At 46.7% G+C, this 22795-nt stretch overlaps 1 protein-coding gene across 1 annotated transcript in view; it reads right to left on the minus strand.

The window, feature by feature from the left end:
- camk1da (calcium/calmodulin-dependent protein kinase 1Da) overlaps positions 1–20546 on the minus strand; it is a 602900-nt gene extending 582354 nt beyond the window's left edge. The window contains exon 1 of the mRNA XM_070896562.1: positions 20461–20546. Coding sequence (XP_070752663.1) covers positions 20461–20546 — 86 coding nt within the window. The remainder of the gene's footprint in view (positions 1–20460) is intronic.
- Between the last annotated feature and the right edge of the window lie 2249 nt (positions 20547–22795).

Genomic DNA, 22795 nt, shown 5'->3' on the forward strand with positions numbered 1-22795 from the left:
CAAATTGTCACTTCAAACCCTTCGACATTCTGAACAAGCAGAAATCCAATTGCTTTGCAGTTGCACAGTGAAGGAAAAATGGATCGTGAGCCAGCCAGACAGGGCAAGAAGGGGCGCAGGGGCGTTGCAACGATAACGATTGAAAATAAATGGGTTCATGCTTTTGTTAAAATAAGAATTGTGATGGCCCGTTTGTTAGCTCACTGAGAGTCTAGAACCAGGGGGCACAGTCTCAGGATAAGGGGTCGGCCATTTAGGACTGAGATGAGGAGAAATTTCTTCACTCAGAGGGTGGTGAATCTTTGGAATTTTCTGCCACAAGGGACTGTGGATAGGAACATAGGAACAGGAGGAGGCTATTCAGCCCCTCGAGCCTGTTCTGCCATTCACTGAGATCAGGGCTGATCTGTGGAGCCAACTCCACATGCCCGTCTTTGGCCCATACCTTTGGTTAACAGAAAGCTATCAATCTCAGATATAAAACTAACAATTGACCCAGCATCAACTGTCATTTGCAGAAGAGAGTTCCAAACTTCTACCATCTTGTGTGTGTAGAAGTGTTTCTGAATTTCACTCCTGAAAGGTCTGGCTCTAATTTTTAGAATATGCCCCCAAGTCCTAGAATCCTCCTCAGATAGAATGTATGACTTTAAAATGGGGGCTGAGTTCCATCAGCACACCCTGGTTCAATTATACATTGTCATCAAATCCCCTTTCATGTGTTGCCCAACCCACCTTCACCTGTCGGCCAATCCCCTTTTTAGCAGTAAGCCAATCCCCTTTCACCTCTCGGCCTATCCCCCTTCACCTCTCAGCCTATCCCCCTTCACCTCTCGGCCTATCCCCCTTCACCTCTCGGCAAATCCCCCTTCACCTCTCGGCAAATCCCCCTTCACCTCTCGGCCTATCCCCCTTCACCTCTCAGCCTATCCCCCTTCACCTCTCGGCCTATCCCCCTTCACCTCTCGGCCTATCCCCCTTCACCTCTCGGCCAATCCCCCTTCACCTCTCGGCCAATCCCCCTTCACCTCTCGGCCAATCCCCCTTCACCTGTCATCATCATAGGCAGTCCCTCATATCGAGGATGACTTGCTTCTACGCCAAAAAGGGATGAGTTCACAGGTGTTTCAATGAAGGACCTAATATTCCGGATCCCGAACGACATCCTGAAGGGTGGAAGATGCCTGTGTGTGGATTTTATTAATGTGGGGTGACCGTTGCACACCAGCCACCACACGGGCTTGACGGAGCGAGGTCTTGGTCCAGTGGCAAGGGTTAACCAAGACGACTGGAGACCTGCTCTGCTGCATGGGCCGAGTGTGCCCACAAATCGCAGTGTGGGCTGGGCCCGTGCTGCCCCTGGGCCCTCGCCTGTTCTGGGCCCAAACTCGCACCCCTCCTGGGCCCTGATCATGTCGCTCCACAATCTCTCGCCGCTCCTTCGCCCCGACCTCGCCGCTCCTGATGTACCTGCCCACGCTCCAATCACCGACCTGGACCTTAGTGACATCACTCTTCACTGCCCTTGCTCTCCTGCTCCAGCACGTGCTGCTCCCTGGAGTGGTATGCCGCCACGCTGCAGGGGATTCCCCATTAACTATTACATAGAACATACAGCGCAGAAACAGGGCATTCGGCCCAACTGGTCTGTGCTGGTGCTCAAACTCCACACAGTCTCCTCCCGTCTCACCCTTTCAGCATATCTCTCCATCTCCTTTTCTCTCATGTACTCGTCTACTTTCCTTATGAAAGCATAGAAACATAGAAAATAGGTGCAGGAGTAGGCCATTCGGCCCTTCGAGCCTGCACCACCATTCAATAAGATCATGGCTGATCATTCGTTCAGTACCCCTTTCCTGCTTTCTCTCCATACCCCTTGATCCCCTTAGCCGTAAGAGCCATATCTAACTCCCTCTTTAATATATCCAATGAACTGGCATCAACAACTCTCTGCAGCAGGGAATTCCACAGGTTAACAACTCTCTGAGTAAAGAAGTTTCTCCTCATCTCAGTCCTAAATGGCCAACCCCTTATCCTAAGACTGTGTCCCCTGGTTCTAGACTTCCCCAACATCGGGAACATTCTACCCGCATCTAACCTGTCCAGTCCCGTCAGAATCTTATATGTTTCTATGAGATTCCCTCTCATCCTTCTAAACTCCAGTGTATAAAGGCCCAGTTGATTCAGTCTCTCCTCATATGTCAGTCCTGCCATCCCGGGTCTGGTGAACCTTCGCTGCACTCCCTCAATAGCAAGAACGTCCTTCCTCAGATTAGGAGACTAAAACTGAACACAATATTCCAGGTGAGGCCTCACCAAGGCCCTGTACAACTGCAGTAAGACCTCCCTGCTCCTATACTCAAATCCCCTAGCTATGAAGGCCAACGTACCATTTGCCTTCTTCACCGCCAACTTTCAATGACTGATGAACCATGACACCCAGGTCTCATTGCACCTCCCCTTTTCCTAATCTGCCGCCATTCAGATAATATTCTGTCTTCGCGTTTTTGCCCCCAAAGTGGATAGCCTCACATTTATCCACATTATACTGCATCTGCCATGCATTTGCCCACTCACCTAACCTGTCCAAGTCACCCTGCAGCCTCCTAGTGTCCCCCTCACAGCTCACATCGCCACCCAGTTTAGTGTCATCTGCAAACTTGGAAATATTACACTCAATTCCTTCATCTAAATCATTGATGTATATTGTAAATAGCTGGGGTCCCAGCACTGAGCCCTGCGGCACTCTACTAGTCACTGCCTGCCATTTTGAAAATGATCCGTTTATCCCGACTCTCTGCTTCCTGCCTGCCAACCAGTTCTCTATCCACGTCAGTATATTACCCCCAATACCATGTGCTTTGATTTTGCACACCAATCTCTTGTGTGGGACCTTGTCAAAAGCCTTTTGAAAGTCCAAATACACCACAGCCACTGGTTCCCCCTTGCCCACTCTCAGTGATTTACCTCAACCACTTCCTGCGGTAGCGAGTTCCACATTCTCATCACTCTGAGTAACGAGATTTCTCCTCATTTCCCTATTGGATGTATCAGTAACTATCCTGTATGTATGACCCTTAGTTCTGGATTCTTCCACAGGTGGGAACATTCTCTCCACTGCTACCCTGTCCAACCCATTCATCATTTAAAAAAACCTCTATTGGGTCTCCTCTAAGTCTTCTCTTTTCAAAATAAAAATGCCCCAGTCCGTTCAGTCTTTCCCGATCGCTGAAATCTCTCGGTTCTGGTGCCATCCTTGGCAATCCGCTTTTGTTCTTTCTCCAGTGTTTCTATGTCCTTTTTGTAGTCCGGAGACCAGAGCTGTGCTCAGTACACCAAGTGCAGACTGACCAGGGCCCTATACACGTTTAGCATAACTTCACTACTTTTGAATTCTATACCCCTGGAAATATATCCCAGTGCTTTGTGAGCATTTTGAATTGCTGTGCTGATCTGCAATGCTGCTTTTAATGATTTGTTCATCTGTATCCTGAGATCCTTTTGCTCTTTTATCCCATTCAGTTTCTTATTGTCTAAAGGTGTAGGTGATGTTTCTGTTTCTCCTGGGTGGTATTTATCCCCCGCTGTCGTAGCAGCTAAATGAGGTCCCACTCTGCCACATAAAATGCGGACTGACTAACTTTGGAACTTAGTCATAGGCAGTCCCTCGAAACGAGGATGACTTGCTTCCATGCCAAAAAGGGATGAGTTCACAGGTGTTTCAATGAAGTACCTGTGATATCTTCACAGAGCACAGCACACACAGCTTCCTAACATGCAGGCTGCTCTCTCGGAACTCTCCGGAAAGCTGCCTGTTCTGTTTAATGATTAACTATGCAGCTGCAGTACACAATACGTCCACATCCACAGTGTGGAGCTACAAACATTACAAGCTTACAGACATTACACTTCTCCCTCCTTAATGAAAAAGCCATCATAACAAACATCATAAATAACTTTCATTTTTATACATATTTACAAATTTAACTTTACCACTTGTTTTCTGTTTCAAAGAGGATACCTTCACTCTCGAACAGAACCTTCCAAACATGGTCTCGAATCTAAACTCATTCGAGGCTCATCCTGAGGAACATTTTCTCCACGGAATTTCCTTGATTTTCATTTGAACTCACTCTAACTTCAGGCTCTTTGCTTTCCTGACTCGGACTCAGACTTTCATTCTGATTCTCTCCTGGATTTGGCCATCCATTTGCAATATACTCATACACCTTTGACATCACTGGGTCACGTTTGGTTGCTCTACCAATCTCTTCAGCTGTGACTGGCAGTTCATCAATGTATGAAAAATAAAACACTTCTTCCCTAACGGGTGTAACTTGTGATGGAGAAGGCAATCTAGACATTGCATCAGCATTACTGTGATCAGCTGATCGTCTGTATTCAATATCATATGTATATGCTGACAAAATCAAAGCCCATCTCTGCATTCGGGCTGCAGCTAATGTTGGAACTGGGGACTTTGGGTGGAGGATTGCTGTTAGGGGCTTATGGTCCATAACAATGGTAAACTTACGACCATACAAGTATTTGTGAAACTTCTTGACCCCAAAAATTAATGCCAAAGCTTCCCTTTCAATTTGCGCATAATTTTTCTCACTGGCAGTGAGAGTACGTGAAGCAAAAGCAATTGGTCTCTCCTCCCCACTACTTGATACATGAGAGATTACTGCCCCAACTCCATATGGAGAGGCATCACATGCTAGCTTAATCTCCTTAGATATGTCATAGTGAACTAACATGGTGCTCTCTACCAATTTGCTTTTACACTCCTTGAATGCTGTATCGCATTCTTTTGAGCACTTCCATGGGACCTGTTTTTTCAAAAGTTCATTCAGTGGATGTAATACTGTAACCAAATTTGGTAGGAACTTCCCATAATAGTTCAAAAGAACCAAGAATGAACGAAGTTCAGTGACATTCCTGGGAGTGGGTGCATTTCTGATCGCATCCAATTTTTCCATGGTTGGATGTAAACCATCTTTGTCTACTCTGTACCCTAAGTACTCCACTGAGTTTTTAAATAACTCTCACTTACGAGCAGACACTCGTACTCTGTACTTCTCTAGCCGTTTGAGGACTTCATTCAATATTTTATTATGAATTTGCCTATTTGGTGCTGAAATTAGTATGTCATCCAAATAACATACTACCCCTTCAATACCTTGCAAAATCTGGTTCATCACCCCTTGGAATATGGCAGGGGCAGAAGACACTCCAAACGGTAGCCTATTAAACTGATATAGGCCTAGATGAATATTTATAGTCAAACATGACTTGGACTCCTCATCTAATTCAAGCTGTAAGTAGGCATTCGTAAGATCCAGTTTTGAGAAGATCTGACCACCTGTCAGTGTTGTGAACAAATCTTCTACATTCGGCAATGTATTGGGGACATTACCATCTGAAACCTGGTTTACGGTTACTTTATAATCACCACACAATCTTACTTTACCATCAGACTTAGGTACAACAACAATGGGTGTAGCCCAATTACATCGAACTATCTTACAAATAATGTTCTCAGTCCCTAGTCTTTTGAGTTCTTGCTCAACTTTCTCCTTGCGTGCATATGGTACGGAACGTGGCTTGTAGTAAACCGACCTAGCGTCCTTCTGTACCTTGACACTTGCCTTGAAGCCTTGGATCGGACTGCCTGTTTCGCAGAACACCTTCGAATACTGCTTGATAACCTCTTCCGTTGATGAAAATCTCGCTTCCACACAGAAAATCTTACTCCAATCCAGCTTCAGTGAGCTCAACCAATTTCTTCCTAGTAAGGCAGGCTTGTCTCCTTTCACTACTATTGGAGGCAAGTTCTGAAATTGATCTTTATATTTCACCGGTACGGTGATACGACCTACCACAGGAATTTTCTCTCCCGAGTAGCCTCGCAGCTCTATCTTGGATTTCTTCAGTTGAAAATCACGCAATTTGTCGCGGTATAGTGACTCCGGTACTACACTCATGGAGGCATCCGTGTCAATTTCCATTGGTATCTTGAATCCCGCAACATCTATGTGGATTTTGATGCTTTACGAATCGCTGTCCGTTAACCTCGTGCTCCTGATGACGTGTAACTCTAACATCTCCTCGTCCTGTTGTTGTTCTTCCATGCTATGTAGTCTCTTGGGATTTTTACTCATAGCTTTGAACACTGGACTCGTAGCTTCAAAAACTGGTTTACCCTTCAGTCGGCATGCCTTCGCAAGATGCCCAGCCTTTCTGCAGAAGAAACAATCTGCCTTCACGTATGGACAACTTTGAGCAATGTGTTGTCCCAGGCACCTATAGCACGACTTCGATGCTCTGTTAGAATTTGCAGTTTCTGAGACTTTCGGCCCTGGCCGTCTTTTACTTTGAACCTGCAGGTGATTTACCTCGGTTGACTGACGACCGTAATTATTATTTAATTCTTAGGAATATTGTTCGGCCATGCCCATCGACCTCGCTGTCTGACAAGCAATCTCAAAAGTTAAGTCACCTGTCATTAATAACTTCCTTCTGATCACACATCATTTTTCACCCCACAAACGAAACGATCCTGTAATGCTCGGTTTAAAAAGTTTCCAAAATTACAGTGCATCGATAGCTTTTTTAATGCTATGATGTAATCAGCGATACTTTCATCCGCCTTTTGATTCCAAATCCTGAAACGATAGCTTTCAGCAATTTCTAACGGTTTGGGATTATAGTGCTGCTCTAGCTTCGTTAAAATCTCTTTAAGCGTTGTGTCTTTTGGCTTGTCAGGCACAAGCAGATTTACAAGGGTTTTGTATAATGCCGGACCTGCCTCTGATAAGATCGCTTTCTTACGTTCCAACACAGCCGGTTCTGGACTGCATTGTCTGGAACTTCGATTATGTTATTTGCAGTGAAATACATTTCTAGCCAATCCACATTCGCTTTAAAACATTCCCGGTCGTGTCTATATTCCCCCAAATATCTGATTACACCTGCCATTTTTAATCTCGAGCTGTTCACACCGTGTGCTGTCTTTTACCTCGGATTTTGTAGCTTTTTTTTTCAAAGACAGAAACTTCCAAAGTCTTCGGTTGGCTGGCTGAATCCTTCACCAACAAAATTTAAGCTTTAAACATCCGAAAAATCTCATCCTCGATCACCAAATGTGATATCTTCAGAAAGCACTGCACACACAGCTTCCTAACATGCAGGCTGCTCTCTCGGAACTCTCCGGAAAGCTGCCCGTTCTGTTTAATGATTAACTATGCAGCTGCAGTACACAATACGTCCACATCCACAGTGTGGAGCTACAAGCATTACAAGCTTACAGACATTACAGGACCTAATATTCCAGATCCCGAACTACATCCTGAAGGGCGGAAGATGCCCCATGCGTGGATTTTTTTAACGTGGGGTGACCGTTGCACACCAGCCACCACACGGGCTTGACAGAGCCAGGTCTTGGTCCAGTGACGACTGAAGACGACTGGAGACCTGCTCTGCTGCACAGACCTAGTGCGCACACATATCGCAGTGTGGGCTGGCCTGTGCTGCCCCTGGGCCTCTGGCCCCGAACTCATGCCTCTCCTGGGCCCCGATCACACCCCTCCACAGTCTCTCGCTTTAGTAACACCTTTATGTTTCTCTATTCTTCTGGCAAACAAAAACAAGAATGGATATCTTACATGCTGTTGCAGTGTGTTCATTTATCACTAGCCGTTTTCTGTTGTACATATTCTCTCTGATATCAATGTTCTTACCAGCATTCTATCATGATCCATGTAAACAACAGTGTAAAGCATGTGCTATTTACAGACATTGATCATGTCAAGGGACGTAACACCCAGTAGCAACTAAAGCCAACAGTTGGGCACTATATAGTAAAGGTAGAAAGTGTAACAGCACAGCCAGGCAATCACCAGGATAGGGAGATTTCTCAGACCGCAGTATGGAAATAGCTGAGTCACTCTCAACGCACTCAACAGCTTGTGTGTGTGTTGAGATTTCAGAAATCCAGATGGATCTAAGGTAGTCAAGATCAAACATGCCTTTATTAGCCGAGGCATAGAATACAAGAGCAGGGAGATTATGCTTGAACTGTATAAAACACTAGTTAAGTCACAGCTAGAGTACTGCGTGCAGTTATGGTCACCACATTACAGGAAAGATGTGTACGCACTAGAGAGGGTGCAAAGGAGATTTACGAGGATGCTGCCGGGAGTGGAGAATTTTAGCTATGAGGAAGGATTGGATAGGCTGGGGTTGTTTTATTTGGGACAGAGGAGACTGGGGGAGTCCTTACACAGGTGTATAAAATTATGAGGGGCCTGAATAGAGTGGATAGGAAGGACCTATTTCCCTTAGCAGAGTGGTCAACAACCAGGGGGCATAGATTTAAAGTATTTGGTGGAAGGTCTAGAGGGGATTTGAGGGGAAATTTTTTCACTGAGAGGGTGGTGGGGGTCTGGAACTCACGGCCTGAAAGGGTGGTAGAGGCAGAAACCCTCACCACATTTAAGAAGTACTTGGATGTGCACCTGAAGTGCCGTAACTCTGTCCCAGAAAGCTGTGGAGGCTGGGTCATTGAATATATTTAAGACGGACATAGACATATTTTTGAGCGATAAGGGAGTGAAGGGTTATGGGAAGTGGGCAGGGAAGTGCAGCTGAGTCCATCATCAGATCAGCCATGATCTTATTGAATGGTGGAGCAGGCTCGAGGGGCCAAATGGCCTACTCCTGCTCCTATTTCTTATGTTCTTATTAAACTGCAGGGCTACGGACCTCGAGCTGGAAAGTTGGATTAGGCTGGATAGCCAGTTGTTGGCCAGCACGGACATGATGGACAGAAATGGCCTCCTTCCGTGCTGTAAATTTCTATGATTCTATGAGCAGAATCATTTTACTACAGCAAGTTTAATGGGCCCAAATTTGGCCCACCCATTTTTTCATGTGAAATGCGTCGAATTCCTAGGCTCAAAACGGCGACAAAAAGATGTCCCCGGATTCTGGCCGCTCTGTCGACTCTCCCGGGGCTTGGCGCGGCATGGTGATTCCATTGGGGGGGGCGGAGCTAGGGTCCTGCGCGTGAAAGAGTGCCGGCAGCTGTCCGCATGCGCATTAGAGCGTTCGCGCATGCGCAGTAGCTCCTCCCATGATGACAATGATGCGTGCTGCAGCCTGGGACTCGATGCGTCCTGCCCCTATCCCGGGCCGAGTGGCCTCTCGCACCAGCCGCCCAGCCTCCTGTCCGTTGATTCCTGCAGCCTGTGTGTTGTGTGAGTCCAGCCTAGCCTGCATGTGTGTGTGTGTGTTCTGCAAGCGTGTGGCCAGTCCCCTGTGCTCTCCCGCCCGGTCGTCCCGCCCGTACCTATCCCCGGCCTAGTGGCCTCTGACATCGGCCGGCCTGCTGGCTTCCTGGGCCAAGTTAGGAAGGTAGGACTTAAGTTTTATTTTTGATTTATTATTGATGGTTTTTATGCTTCTTGAATGTTGTTTAGTGCTTTGCAAGGTCCTCTCCGCTTCCCTTCCCCCCTGCCCCCCCCATCTCTGGCTACCTGCGCTGATTTCTTAACTCTCCGCAAGGGTTTTCTGTGCGGCCACAAGTGGCCACATACGTTGGCCTGTTAGTTTGGAGCAACTAGTAACTGTCCAAAGAGGCTTAAATGGCCAAAACGGGCCTAGGTGGCTGGCAACTAAACTAAACTAAAAAAATCCTAACTAACTCACTTACACTGGCGCAAATTGAATGTGCAAAATGGGGATTTTTAAGATACTCCAGAAAAATCAAGTTGCTCCCAAAAAAACAGAGCAACTCCTGGGCAATTTTGGGCCCGTTATGTGTAGAAGAGAGTTAAGCTTTCGACTATGTTCTGTGGGAACCCCATACCGTTCTGGCCCGGGTTCGCTGAGTCTGCCAAAGAAGCAACTGGGTCAAAAAGCACTTCTGGATCAATAAGGCCACCGTAGCACACAAGAAGCAAAGCTGCTACTCTCGACAGAACTTTCTTCTGCAATCTCACCTCATCTCACCTGGGAGTCCCTGGCCAAAGACTGCCCTAAGTGGTGGAAGTGCATCCGGGAGGGCGCTGAGCACCTCGAGTCTCATCACCGAGAGCATGCAGAAACCAAGCGTAGGCAGCGGAAGGAGCGTGCGGCAAACCTGTCCCACCCACCCCTTACCCTCAACTATCTGTCCCACCTGTGACAGGGACTGTGGCTCTCGTATTGGACTGTTCAGCCACCTAAGGACTCATTTTAAGAGTGGAAGCAAGTTTTCCTCGATTCCGAGGTACTGCCTATGATGATGATGATAGAAATTCAAATGCAAATCCAATCAATTTCTGAACCAAGTTACTGGAGCATACATTAAGCAATGGTCCATCTCTGGCTTCTCTTGGTTGAATGCCCTTATCATAGAATCATAGAAATTTACTGCACAGAAGGAGTCCATTCAATCCATCGTGTCCGTGCCGGCCGACAAAGAGCTACCCAGCCTAATCCCACTTTCCAGCTCTTGGTCTGTAGCCCTGTAGGTTACGGCACTTCAAGTGCACATCCAAGTACTTTTTAAATGCGATGAGGGTTTCTGCCTCTCCCACCCTTTCAGGCAGTGAGTTCCAGACCCCCACCACCCTCTGGGTGAAGAAAGTTCTCCTCAACTCCCCTCTAAACCTTCTACCAATTACTTTAAATCTATGCCCACTGGTTATTGACCTCTCTGCTGAGGGAAACAGGTCATTCCTATCCAATCTCTCCAGGCTCCTCATAATTTTATACACCTCAATTAAATCTCCCCTCAGCCTCCTCTGTGCTAAAGAAAGCAAACCCAGCCTATCCAATCTTTCCTCATAGCTCAAATTCTCCAGCTGTGGCAACTTCCTCGTAAATCTCCTCTGTACTCTCTCTAGAACAATCACATATTTCCTGTAATGTGGTGACCAGTACTGCACGCAGTACTCCACCTGTGGCCTAACTAGTGTTTTATACAGTTCTAGCATAACCTCCCTGCTCTTGTTATAAACATAACCTGCGACCTCTACCACTTTGAAGGACAAGGGCAGCAGGCGCATGGGAACACCACCACCTCCACGTTCCCCTCCAAGTCACACACCATCCTGACTTGGAAATATATCGGCCGTTCCTTCATCGTCGCTGGGTCAAAGTCCTGGAACTCCCTCCCTAATAGCTCTGTGGGAGCACTTTCACCACATGGACTGCAGTGGTTCAAGAAGGCGGCTCACCACCACCTTCTCAAGGGGCAATTCGGGATGCCCACATCCCATAAACGAATATTTTTTTAAAACAGATGAGTTTACATAAGAACATAAGAAATAGGAGCAGGAGTAGACTATATGGCCCCTCAAGTCTGCTCCGCCATTTAATAAGATCATGCCTGCTCTGATCATGGACTCAGCTCCACTTCCCCGCTCGCTCCCCATAACCCCTTATTCCCTTATCGTTTAAGAAACTGTGTATTTCCGTCTTAAATTTATCCAATGTCCCAGCTTCCACAGCTCTCTGAGGCAGTGACTTCCACAGATTAACAACCCTCTGAGAGAAGAAATTTCTCCTCATCTCAGTTTTAAATTTGCGGCCCCTTATTCTAAGATCATGTCCTCTATTTCTAGTCTCCCCCATCAGTGGAAATATCCTCTCTGCATCCACCTTGTCAAGCCCCCTCATAATCTTATATGTTTCGATAAGATCACCTCTCATTCTTCTGAATTCCAATGAGTAGAGGCCCAACCTACTCAACCTTTCTTCATAAATCAACCCCCTCATCCCCAGAATCAACCGAGTGAACCTTCTCTGAACTGCCTCCAAAGCAAGTATATCCTTTCGTAAATATGGAAACCAAAACTGCACGCAGTATTCCAGGTGTGGCCTCACCAATATCTTATATAGGTGTAGTAAGACTTCCCTGCTTTTATACTCCATCCGCTTTGCAATAAAGGCCAAGATACCATTGGCCTTCCTGATCACTTGCTGTTTCTGCACACTAACCTTTTGTGTTTCATGCACAAGTACCCCCAGGTCCCACTGTACTGCGGCACTTTGCAATCTTTCTCCATTTAAATAATAACTTGCTCTTTGATTTTTTTTTCTACCAAAGTGCATGACCTCACACTTTCCAACATTATACTCCATTTTGAGATGAGAAGGCAGAAGACACAGTTCCTGTCATTACCAAATCAACTTCCTAATTGCAAAACAATTATAAAACATAACTCGAGAAATAAAATTACATGACAATATTAAATGATTAACAAGGAAGATCGGTCGTGAAGATTTCTTCCTCTGCTAATTTAACATAAACTAGTTAATGCCTCAGTTTAAATTACAGGGAAAGAAATTACAAGAGCATTAGTGTTCATGTGCTAAAAGACAAGAGATCTTAAGGATCTCCCAAAGCGCTTTCCAGCTCAAACATTATTGTGGAGTCACTGCTGTTTTGTCGGCAAACGTGGCAGCCAATTTGCACACAACAAGATCCAACAAGCAAGGTAAACAACTGAGTCATCGGTTTTCTGATGGTCTTGGTTGAGGGGTAAATGTTGGCCAGAATACTGGGAGATCTAAACTTTGCTCATCTTCATAACAGTACTGTGTGATCTTGTACATCCACCTGAACAACAAGAACAACTTATATTTATATAGCGCCTTTAACATAGTGAAACATCCCAAGGTGCTTCACAGGAGTATTGTAAAACAAAATTTGACACCAAGCCGCATCAGGAGATATTTGGGCCGATGAGAGGTATGTTTTAAGGAACGTCATAAAGGAGGAGAGAGAGGCGGAGAGGTTTAGGGAGGGAGTTCCAGAGCTTGGGGCCCAGGCAACAGAAGGCACGGCCACCAATGGTGGAGCGATTATAATCAGGGATGTTCAAGAGGGCAGAATTAGAGGAGAGCAGATATCTCGGGGGGGTTGTGGGGCTGGAGGAGATTACAGAGATAGGGAGGGGCGAGGGCCATGGAGGGAGTTGAAAACAAGGATGAGAATTTTAAAACCCGAGCAGGGCGACTTGGCCTCAGTTGACATCTCATCAAAATGCTGGCACTTGGAACAATGCAGTACTCCTCTGTCAAGGCACTGAAGTGTCAGCCGAGATTATGTGCTCAGATCCTGAAGTGCTGCTTGAACCCGCTACCTTTTGACTCTCAGGCGAGAGCGTTACCAATGGGCTCACGTCAACTTTCAAAAGACTAAGCCAGCTTGTTAAAATGTGCGATGAAATATGGTTAAAGCCTGTAATGAAATGATCATGTCTTTGTCTCGCGTCACAACACTTTCGAGGAGCATGTTCTGAATGAACGACAATCCCCTGTTATTTCTTAGTATATTTTGTCGGGTCAACTACTGACAGCAGTTTAATTAACAAATCCTGCCCCCCCACTTGAAAACGGCAGAGATTTGTGACCCGGGATTGCAAAACAGAAAACAAACTGTGGCCTTTGGGGGCAGTAACCAGAACATTAAATTGTAGCCTCTGACTCGTCTGTAACAAGCTTAATGAACAACTCGATTTTCTGCATGGTTCTTGTTTCATCTCCCCTGTACTGCGTGGAAATTGGGATATATATGTAGGAGGTGGATAGAATGCTTTGCTTTGGTGTACTGTCTGTATGCCAGGTGCAGCGTGTGATTAAATGCTGTTTTGTCGTGCCTTGCCCAGGCTGACTCGGCACAGGCAGTCTAGCTGCAGTCCGCCAACTTAGTGAGGGGCGAGGTCGCTGGGCGACACAACAGTGAAATTATTCATTCAAATTCTTCGGTTTATGTTTTAATTTGTCTCATCATCATCATCATAGGCAGTCCCTCGGAGTCCTAGGTGGCTGAACAGTCCAATACGAGACCCACAGTCCCTGTCATAGGTGGGACAGACAGTGGTTGAGGGAAGGGGAGGGTGGGACTGGTTTGCCGCACGCTCCTTCCGCTGCCTGCGCTTGGTTTCTGCACGCTCTCGGCGACGAGACTCGAGGTGCTCAGCGCCCTCCCAGATGCACTTCCTCCACTTAGGGTGGTCTTTGGCCCAGGGACTCCCAGGTGTCGGTGGGGATGTTGCACTTTATCAAGGAGGCTTTGAGGGTGTCCCTTGTAACGTTTCCTCTGCCCACCTTTGGCTCGTTTGCCGTGAAGGAGTTCCGAGTAGAACGCTTGCTTTGGGAGTCTCGTGTCTGACACACGGACAATGTGGCCTGCCCAGCGGAGCTGATCAAGTGTGGACAGTGCTTCAATGCTGGGGATATTGGCCTGGTTGAGGACGCTAATGTTGGTGCGTCTGTCCTCCCAGGGGATTTGTAGGATCTTGTGGAGACATCGTTGGTGGTATTTCTCCAGCGACTTGATTTGTCTAGTGAGCTTGCTGTTACTATTTCATTATCTAACTGGCTCCACTCCACAGGAAAGATGTGATTGCATGACAGAGGGTGCAGAGGAGATTTACGAGGGTGTTGCCTGAACTGGAGAATTTTAACAATGAGGCACAGACACTTAACGATAGCAGGACAATTCAATAAGGTAGTTAAAAATGCATACAGAATGCTTTCCTTTATTAACCGAGACATAGAATACAAGAGCAGGGAGGTTATGCTAGAACTGTATAAAACACTAGTTAGGTCACAGCTGGAGTACTGCGTGCAGTTCTGGTCACCACATTACAGGAAAGATGTGATTGCACTGGAGAGGATACAGAGGAGATTTACGAGGATGTTGCCAGGACTGGAGAATTTTAGCTATGAGGAAAGATTGGATAGACTGGGGTTGTTTTATTTGGAACAGAAGAGGTTGAAGGGAGATGTTACTGAGGTGTATAAAATTATGAGGGGCCTGGATTGAATGGATGGGAAGAACCTATTTCCCTTAGCAGAGGGGTCAATAACCAGGGGGCATAGATTTAAAGTAATTGGTAGGAGGTTTAGAGGTGAGTTGAGGGGAAGTTCTTTTCATCCAGAGGGTGGTGGGGGTCTGGAACTCACTGCCTGAAAGAGTGGTAGAGGCAGAAACCCTCACCACATTTAAGAAGTACTCGGGTGAGCACCTGAAGTGCCGTAACCTACAGGGCTACGGACCAAGAGCTGGAAAGTGGGATTAGGCTGGGTAGCTCTTTGTCGGCCGGCGCGGACACGATGGGCCGAATGGCTTCCTTCCGTGCTGTAAATTTCTCTGATTCTATAAACCGTTGGTGGGGAAAAAGCTGAACCTGTGCACTTATTTCCTCTCCTTAGTTTCGGGCTATTCCCGCTTGGCGATCTGTTGTTCCGCACAGCGGTGTTGCAGCTCGCTTTCCACTCTGATTCCAGTGTATCCACTGATCGATCGAGGCATAATGGAGCCTCAAGTCCCTCCTCCTCCCCCCTCCTTCTCCTCTTCTCAAGCGCTTCCCACTCCAGGGCTTCCAGCATCGCAGTAACGGTCTGTTTGTAGTCGTTCATACAGAATCGAGCAGCTAGTCTCTGGACAGCCTGCAGCTTCTCGGTGTCTCCAGTGTGGTACGGGTCCCATGCAGTGGCAGCATACTCCATAACTGATTTCTGGAGAAGCGCTCATGTCTGAAGACTTTCCAAAGATAACTTTTAAGTAAAAATCCTATTTCCAGCCACAATGCTTTCACATATTCTACATTCTAACTACGGTAAACAAATTGCAGCAACTAACATATCAATTAACACAAAAATGCAATTTGTATTTTCTTGATTACAGTTCCCTGAATTTATTCTTTTTTTAAAGAATCAATCTGAATGTCTTTCATGGACATGAATGCTTTTCAAAACAGTGAATAACTAATACGACTCTTTAGTGTGGAATTCATTCTTGCAAACAACTGTATTGTTTGTTCCAGCAACTATACATTCAGTATCTCTTCCATCCCCCACCCCTCTTATTTTTGTTTTTGACCCTGAAATGAGCTTCCGATCATATATCCGCAGCATAACTAACACCACCTATTTCCACCTCCGTAACATCGCCCGTCTCCGCCCCTGCCTCAATTCATCCGCTGCAGAAACCCTCATCCATGCCTTTGTTACCTCTGGACTTGACTATTCCAACGCACTCCTGGCTGGCCTCCCACATTCTACCCTACGTAAACTAGAGGTGATCCAAAACCCCGTGTCCTAACTCGCAACAAGTTCCGCTCCCCATCACTCCTGTGCTCGCTGACCTAAACTGGCTTTCAAAATTCTCATCCTTATTTTCAAATCCCTCCATGGCCTCATCCCTCCCTATCTCTGTAATCTCCTCCAACCCCACAATTCCCCGAGATATCTGCGCTCCTCTAATTCTGCCCTACTGAGCATCTCTCATTATAATCGCTCCACCATCGGTGGCCGTGCCTTCTGTTGCCTGGGCCCCAAGCTCTGGAACTCCCTCCCTAAACCTCTCCGCCTCTCTATCCTCCTTCAAGGTGCTCCTTAAAACATAACTCTTTGACCAAGCTTTTGGTCACCTGCCCTGATGATTTCTACTTATGCGGCTCGGTGTCAAATTTTTATCGTACAATACACCTTGGGACGTTTCACTATGTTAAAGGTGCTATATAAATACAAGTTGTTGTTGTTTAACTCCAACTGGAGGGTATCCCCCAGGGAGGCAGGAAGGAGGGTGGGGGTTTGGGGGAATCAGTCTATGGCCCGGATTCTGCGGTGGGCAATAGCAGCGAACTGCCAGTGTATCATGTTGTTGCTTCTCTGAAACTGACCGCAACTTCAGGATTTGGTGCATGCGTATCCTAACGCGGAAATCCTGAAGTTGCGGTCAATCATTCACTGCTCTCACATCAGCTGTGCTGTGAAGCCCCACACACTCCCTCCCACCAGCCGGCAATCAGTGAACTGAGTGGAACTTACATAAACTTGGGCCTTTCCGTGCTAATATCGCTGTTAAATACCCCATTAAATGTTAAGCCTTGTTGGATTAGGTGTAACTGGGGTTTTAAAAGTGAATTGACTGTTAAACAAATGTCATGGCCCTGAAAAACAAATTTTTATATCTGTGGAATGTCACATTTCTCCTTTATGATAAAAATTACAATTTTTTAAAAATTTAAAGCTTGTTCATGATATTTCAACTTTGACCTTAGACCCATGTCAACGTCCCAATCTTTATTTAGCTCCTCTGCAACATTTTTTTTTTTTTAAAGTGCGGCTAATCGGTGCTTTTCATTTCCTGGTTTGCTGTCTGTGAGAATTCTGCAATGCGATTGGCTGCTTAGACAGCTCGATGATGTCGCTGCAGCTCTTTGCTGAGAAGCTCCATTACACAGCGCCGCAATGAACTGCACGTCGAGAATGGCAAACCACGGAGACCGCGAGGTCTCTCGGGGCAACTTCCTTTGGGGCGAGGGCGCGACACCTTCGTCGATGACCACAAATAACGGGCCAGGGTTTCTGCAGGTAACCGCCAGCCAGTGCCTCCCTCTGGAAAATGCATATGTGAGAATTTTGGGGGAGGAGAGGATGAGCTTTGGCCCGCGTTGTATCTGGAAGAGAGCACTGACACCCTCTACCCACCTCAGAAGTGAAGAATGGTGATTTGGACAAAGGGCCAGAAGGCAGGAGCCAGTGTCCTGGGAACTGTACCCAGCACGTAGCACTTCTTGATTTGCTAACTTGCAATCAGATTCACAAAAAGGGAGAACAACAACAACTTATCTTTACCTAGCGCCTGTAACATAGTGAAACGTCCCAAGGTGCTTCACAGGAGACAAAAAATGTGACACCGAGCTGCATAAGGAATAATTAGCGCAGGTGACCAAAAGCTTGGTCAAAAAGGTAGGTTTTAAGGAGCGTCTTGAAGGAGGAAAGAGAGGTAGAGAGGTAGAGAGGCGGAGAGGTTTAGTGAGGGAGTTCCAGAGCTTGGGGCCCGGGCAACTGAAGGCACGGCCACCGATGGTGGAGTGATTATAATCAGGGATGCTCAAGAGGGCAGAATTAGAGGAGCGCAGACATCTCGGGGGGGTTGTGGGGCTGGAGGTGATTACAGAGATAGGGAGGGGCGAGGCCCATGGAAGGATTTGAAAACACGAATGAGAATTTTAAAACGTGATGCCCAGGAGGACAGAATTAGAGAAGCGTAGATGTTCAAAGTAAACTAGTCACAACCAACGTTGCCCTGAGCTGCATGGCCACTGCATGGAGGTCCCACACAGGCTGATTACTGGCTTCTGAACGGGAGATTGTGTGCATATGTGAAGCTTTAAATGGTTTGCACAGCCCCTAAAACGGTAGCGCAGCCATAAAATGTAGGGGGAACAAGAGCAGTAAACGGTAATACGAAAAAACTCCCACACCACAATTCACGGAACTCAAACAGTGCCGATTAACCCATTTGAGTACTGAATGTCTTTTGGAACCTACACATTTGTTAAATGCTTTTCAAAGAAAATTGAAAGAAAAAGAAAAGAAAAAAAAGGAGCGATTAAATTAACTTTATGTAAATTTAATCTCCAGAGACATTCCACTGAGCAATCAGTCTAAACTATTGTCCCAATTAACAAATCAGACTGTTTGTATTGAGTCATTCTAAAAACATTATGGGTTTTGACAGGAGTTGTTCAAGGATGAAGCTGTATGCTAATGAGGGACATGTTGGCCTTTTTAAAAACAAAATAAGGTTTGATAAAATAAAAAAGCAGTGAAAAACGTGAAATTCTCATAAATTATAGCTTACAAAATGCAGGGAAGTCTGTCTTATATCCTCACTTTCCAGGGATTCCCTCAGGAGGAGGGTAGTCCACACCTTGCTCAGATGTGTTTTTTAATCCATCTCAAGGAATGATTGTGCCTCAGTGGGCAGCACTCTCGTCTCTGAGTCAGAATGTTGTGGGTTCAAGTCCCACTCCGGAGGCTTGAGCACAAAAAAAATCTAGGCTGACACTCCCAGTGCAGTGCTGAGGGAGCGTCGCACTGTTGGAGGTGCCGTCTTTCAGATGAGACGTTAAACCGAGGCCCCGTCTGCTCTCTCGGGTGGATGTAAAAGATCCCATGGCACTATTTCAAAGAAGAGCAGGGGAGTTATCCCCGGTGTCCTGGGGCCAATATTTATCTCTCAATCAACATAACAAAAAAATAGATTATCTGGTCATTATCACATTGCTGTTTGTGGGAGCTTGCTGTGCACAAATTGGCTGCTGCGTTTCCTACATTACAACAGTGACTACACTCCCAAAAAAAAGTACTTCATTGGCTGTAAAGCGCTTTGAGTCATCCGGTGGACGTGAAAGGCGCTATATAAATCCAAGTCTTTCTTTCTTCAGATTATGGCCCCGACCACGGTTATCAAAGCCCTCGCCTAAAGGCACCCATATCCCCTTCCTGTTGTAGAAGGGCTCTGGGTAGTTAAGAGCTACAAGTAGCAAGTCTCCAGTATATAAATGCATCACCTTCCAGAATACAAATTGACATGGGGCAGGGTTTAAGACCAGGTGACATGGGGCAGGGTTTAAGCCACTGGATATGAAGCTGCACAGTCTCACTTGACTGTTCAAGGTAAAAAGAAACTGGACCCCTCTGAATTCGAGTTTCTCCACAGAGTCTATTTTCTGAAGCTTATTTCAGTTTCAGAATGTCACTTCTTGCAATGCCGCCCAGTGCAACTTTGGAACTGAAGGAATTGTTGCAAGCCAGTTAAGCTGCTTAAGTCCTCAATCTCCAGTATATAAATGCATTACCCTTCAGCATACAAATTGGGCAAGTCATTCAATAAGGCAGCCAACTTGTGGGGGCAGGTAAAACGCAGACAACTCAGTACAGCAGATATTAATCACTGCCCTGTGTTTGTTGAGTGTAGACACTGTGGCATAACCTGAAGATTGCTACACCTCTTATTTGCTGCAGCCAACAGTTAGATACAGTATTCCATCTCCCTGTGCACATGACATGCTTGCTGGTCGCCAAACAGCATTGTGTTTTATTTTCACGAGGCTACAAAATGACAACAATGGGGGAGACGACTGAAACAACCCGCAGGACCAATATTAAGCAACATCCTGCTGCTGACAACCGCATCACCATGAAACACTCTTGCAGGTTCAACAGCGAGCTTATCGCAACAACAAAAAACCTCTACAATTACATCTACAATTCTATCCAAGTTGGCAATAAACGTCCCAGTGCATCAGCTAGCTCCAGGGTGCAAACCCTTATTTTCCTCGAGCAATCCTAAAGGTCATTGGGAAATCGCAAGTCACCATAAAGAAAAATGGAGAGCCAAACTTTATATATATATAATCTAAAAATCACAATTTCTGACACACATTTCTTGAAGGAGCAATAAGTGACATTAGTGGCCGCTGCATGTTTTATGTAGAGTGACAATTTGGGCATTAAACACATTTTCACCTCGCTACATACAAGAACAGGACACATTTAAACAAAATGTCCCGAATATATAATGCAGAGTTTGAGCTGATATAAAGACGCCGGGTGCAGCCGCTGGGTGAATGAATGCAGCTTATCCCATTCTACGGTACTCACGTCCCCAGGATTTCCTTGAATTCGAAAACCTTCTTAATATCGTCTGCTTGCTTTTTCCAAGACATCTCCTCGTTCTCTCGCGCCATTGCAGTGGCCCCACACACAAAATCAAAAAAAATATACAATAATAAATATAAACAAGGGTTCCAATCAGATGTGGGATTTTTGCTCGTCACCTTCTCGCTTTTTTTGCAAGCTGACACTTCCTGGTTTTCTTCAGCTGTCACTGTTGTTATTTATTCTGCCTCTCTCGCCAGTCGCCGCCTCTCTCTGTGTTCAGTGCAAAAAGCGAGGGTGCTTTTATTCTCCAGGCGTCTGTCTGTTCACAGAGCTGCAGAGCAGAGGGCAAGCCACAACAAAGGCATACAAGGAGAGGGTAGTAACAGTGTGTCTGCATTCACTGGACCGCAAGGATCAGCCCGCCCCAGAATTGCTTCTGTGTGTCTGTGTGTGAGAATCTGCCAGCAACAGTGTAGCCCAAACACTGCGACACCAGCGGCAGAGCAAGACTGCAGCCAGCCCCCGGAGCAGAGCTGGAGCGCTGGGGAGGGACTGGCTGGGCTGGGGGCTGGGGCTGGCTGGCCGCGGGTGGATGGGGGAAGCTCAAATCTCCGCTCTGACCACACAAGACTAACTGACGCTAATTCGCATTGCGCCAAACCCGAGTGGAGGACTCGCCAAGGCAAAAAAAAAAATACCCTTACTGGCTGATTAGGCTGGGGAAGTAGTCCAGTGCTGAAATAGACCACACCTTGAATATTGTGTGCAGTTTTGGTCTCCTAATCTGAGGAAGGATGTGCTTGCTATTGAGGGAGTGCAGCGGAGAATTGTGAACCTGTGGAATTCTCTGCCACAGAAAGTTGTTGAGGCCAGTTCGTTAGATATATTCAAAAGGGAGTTAGATGTGGCCCTTATAGCTAAAGGGATCAGAGAGTATGGAGAGAAAGCAGGAATGGGGTACTGAAATTGCATCCTCAACCATGATCAAATTAAATGGTGGTGCAGGCTCGAAGGGCCGAATGGCCTACTCCTACACCTATTTTCTATGTTTTCTATGTTTCTATATTCCCTCCCTCTCACCCGCTCTGGTGTCCTCGGGCCAATATCTATCCCTCAATCGCCTGCTCATTATCACATTGCTATTTTGTGGGAGCTTGCTGTGCGCAAATTGGCTGCCGCGTTTCCCACATTACAACAGTCACTGCACTCCAAAAAAAAAGTACTTCATTGGCTGTAAAGCACTTCTGAATGTCCGGTGGTCATGGCGCTATAGATTACTTGCTTTGGGCCCATCTTCCCCCCCACCAAAACTACAATAATAGGTGTCCGTTCTATTTCCCGCACCTCTGCTCTCACCCCCTCCCCTCCCCTCTCAACGTTCCGCAGGGACCGCTCCCTCCGTGACACCCTGGTCTATTCCACCGTCGCCCCCAGCACCCCCTCCCTCCCCTTTCAACGTTCCGCAGGGACCGCTCCCTCCGTGACACCCTGGTCTATTCCACCGTCGCCCCCAGCACCCCCTCCCTCCCCTTTCAACGTTCCGCAGGGACCGCTCCCTCCGTGACATCCTGGTCCATTCCGCAGTCGCCCCCAGCACCCCCTCCCCTTCCCACGGTACCTTCCCGTGCAAGTGCAGGAGATGCAACACCTGCCCTTTTACCCCCTCCCTTCCCACTGTCCAGGGCCCCAAACACTCCTTCCAGGTGAAACAGCAATTTACTTATACTTCTTTCAATGTAGTATACTGTATTCGCTGTTCACGATGTGGTCTCCTCTACACTGGGGAGACATTGCGTAGATTGGGTGACCGGTTTGCGGAACACCTCCGTTCAGTCCGTAAGGGTGACCCCGAGCTTCTGGTCGCCTGTCACTTTAATTCCCCGCTCCACTCCCACTCTGACCTCTCCGTCCTCGGCCTCCTGCACTGTTCCAACGAAGCTCAACGCAAGCTCGAGGAACAGCACCTCATCTTTCGTTTAGGCACTTTACAGCCTTCTGGACTCAACATTGAGTTCAACAATTTCAGAGCGTAACCGCTACCAATCTTTGTCTCCCTCCACCCCCCCTCCCGAGCCTGTTATTTATTTTTCTCCTTGTCTCTAATGGTCATAATCCCACAATTCACACCCTATCTTGACTAATGTTTTTCTAGTTCCTGGCATTACCATTTCAATTCGGCTCATCATCCCTTTTTTCTCTAATCTCTCCTGTCTTCCGCCCTATCACAGACCTTCCCTTTTGTTCTTTCCTCCCCTCCCCCTTTCAGTGCTTGTTAAGAGTCTGTTCTTTCCGAACACCAATGCGTATAAGGTGGCCAAGGTTAGTGGGAAACTAG

Source organism: Pristiophorus japonicus, chromosome 13 (assembly GCF_044704955.1).
Source record: "Pristiophorus japonicus isolate sPriJap1 chromosome 13, sPriJap1.hap1, whole genome shotgun sequence".
Classification (NCBI taxonomy): domain Eukaryota; kingdom Metazoa; phylum Chordata; class Chondrichthyes; family Pristiophoridae; genus Pristiophorus; species Pristiophorus japonicus.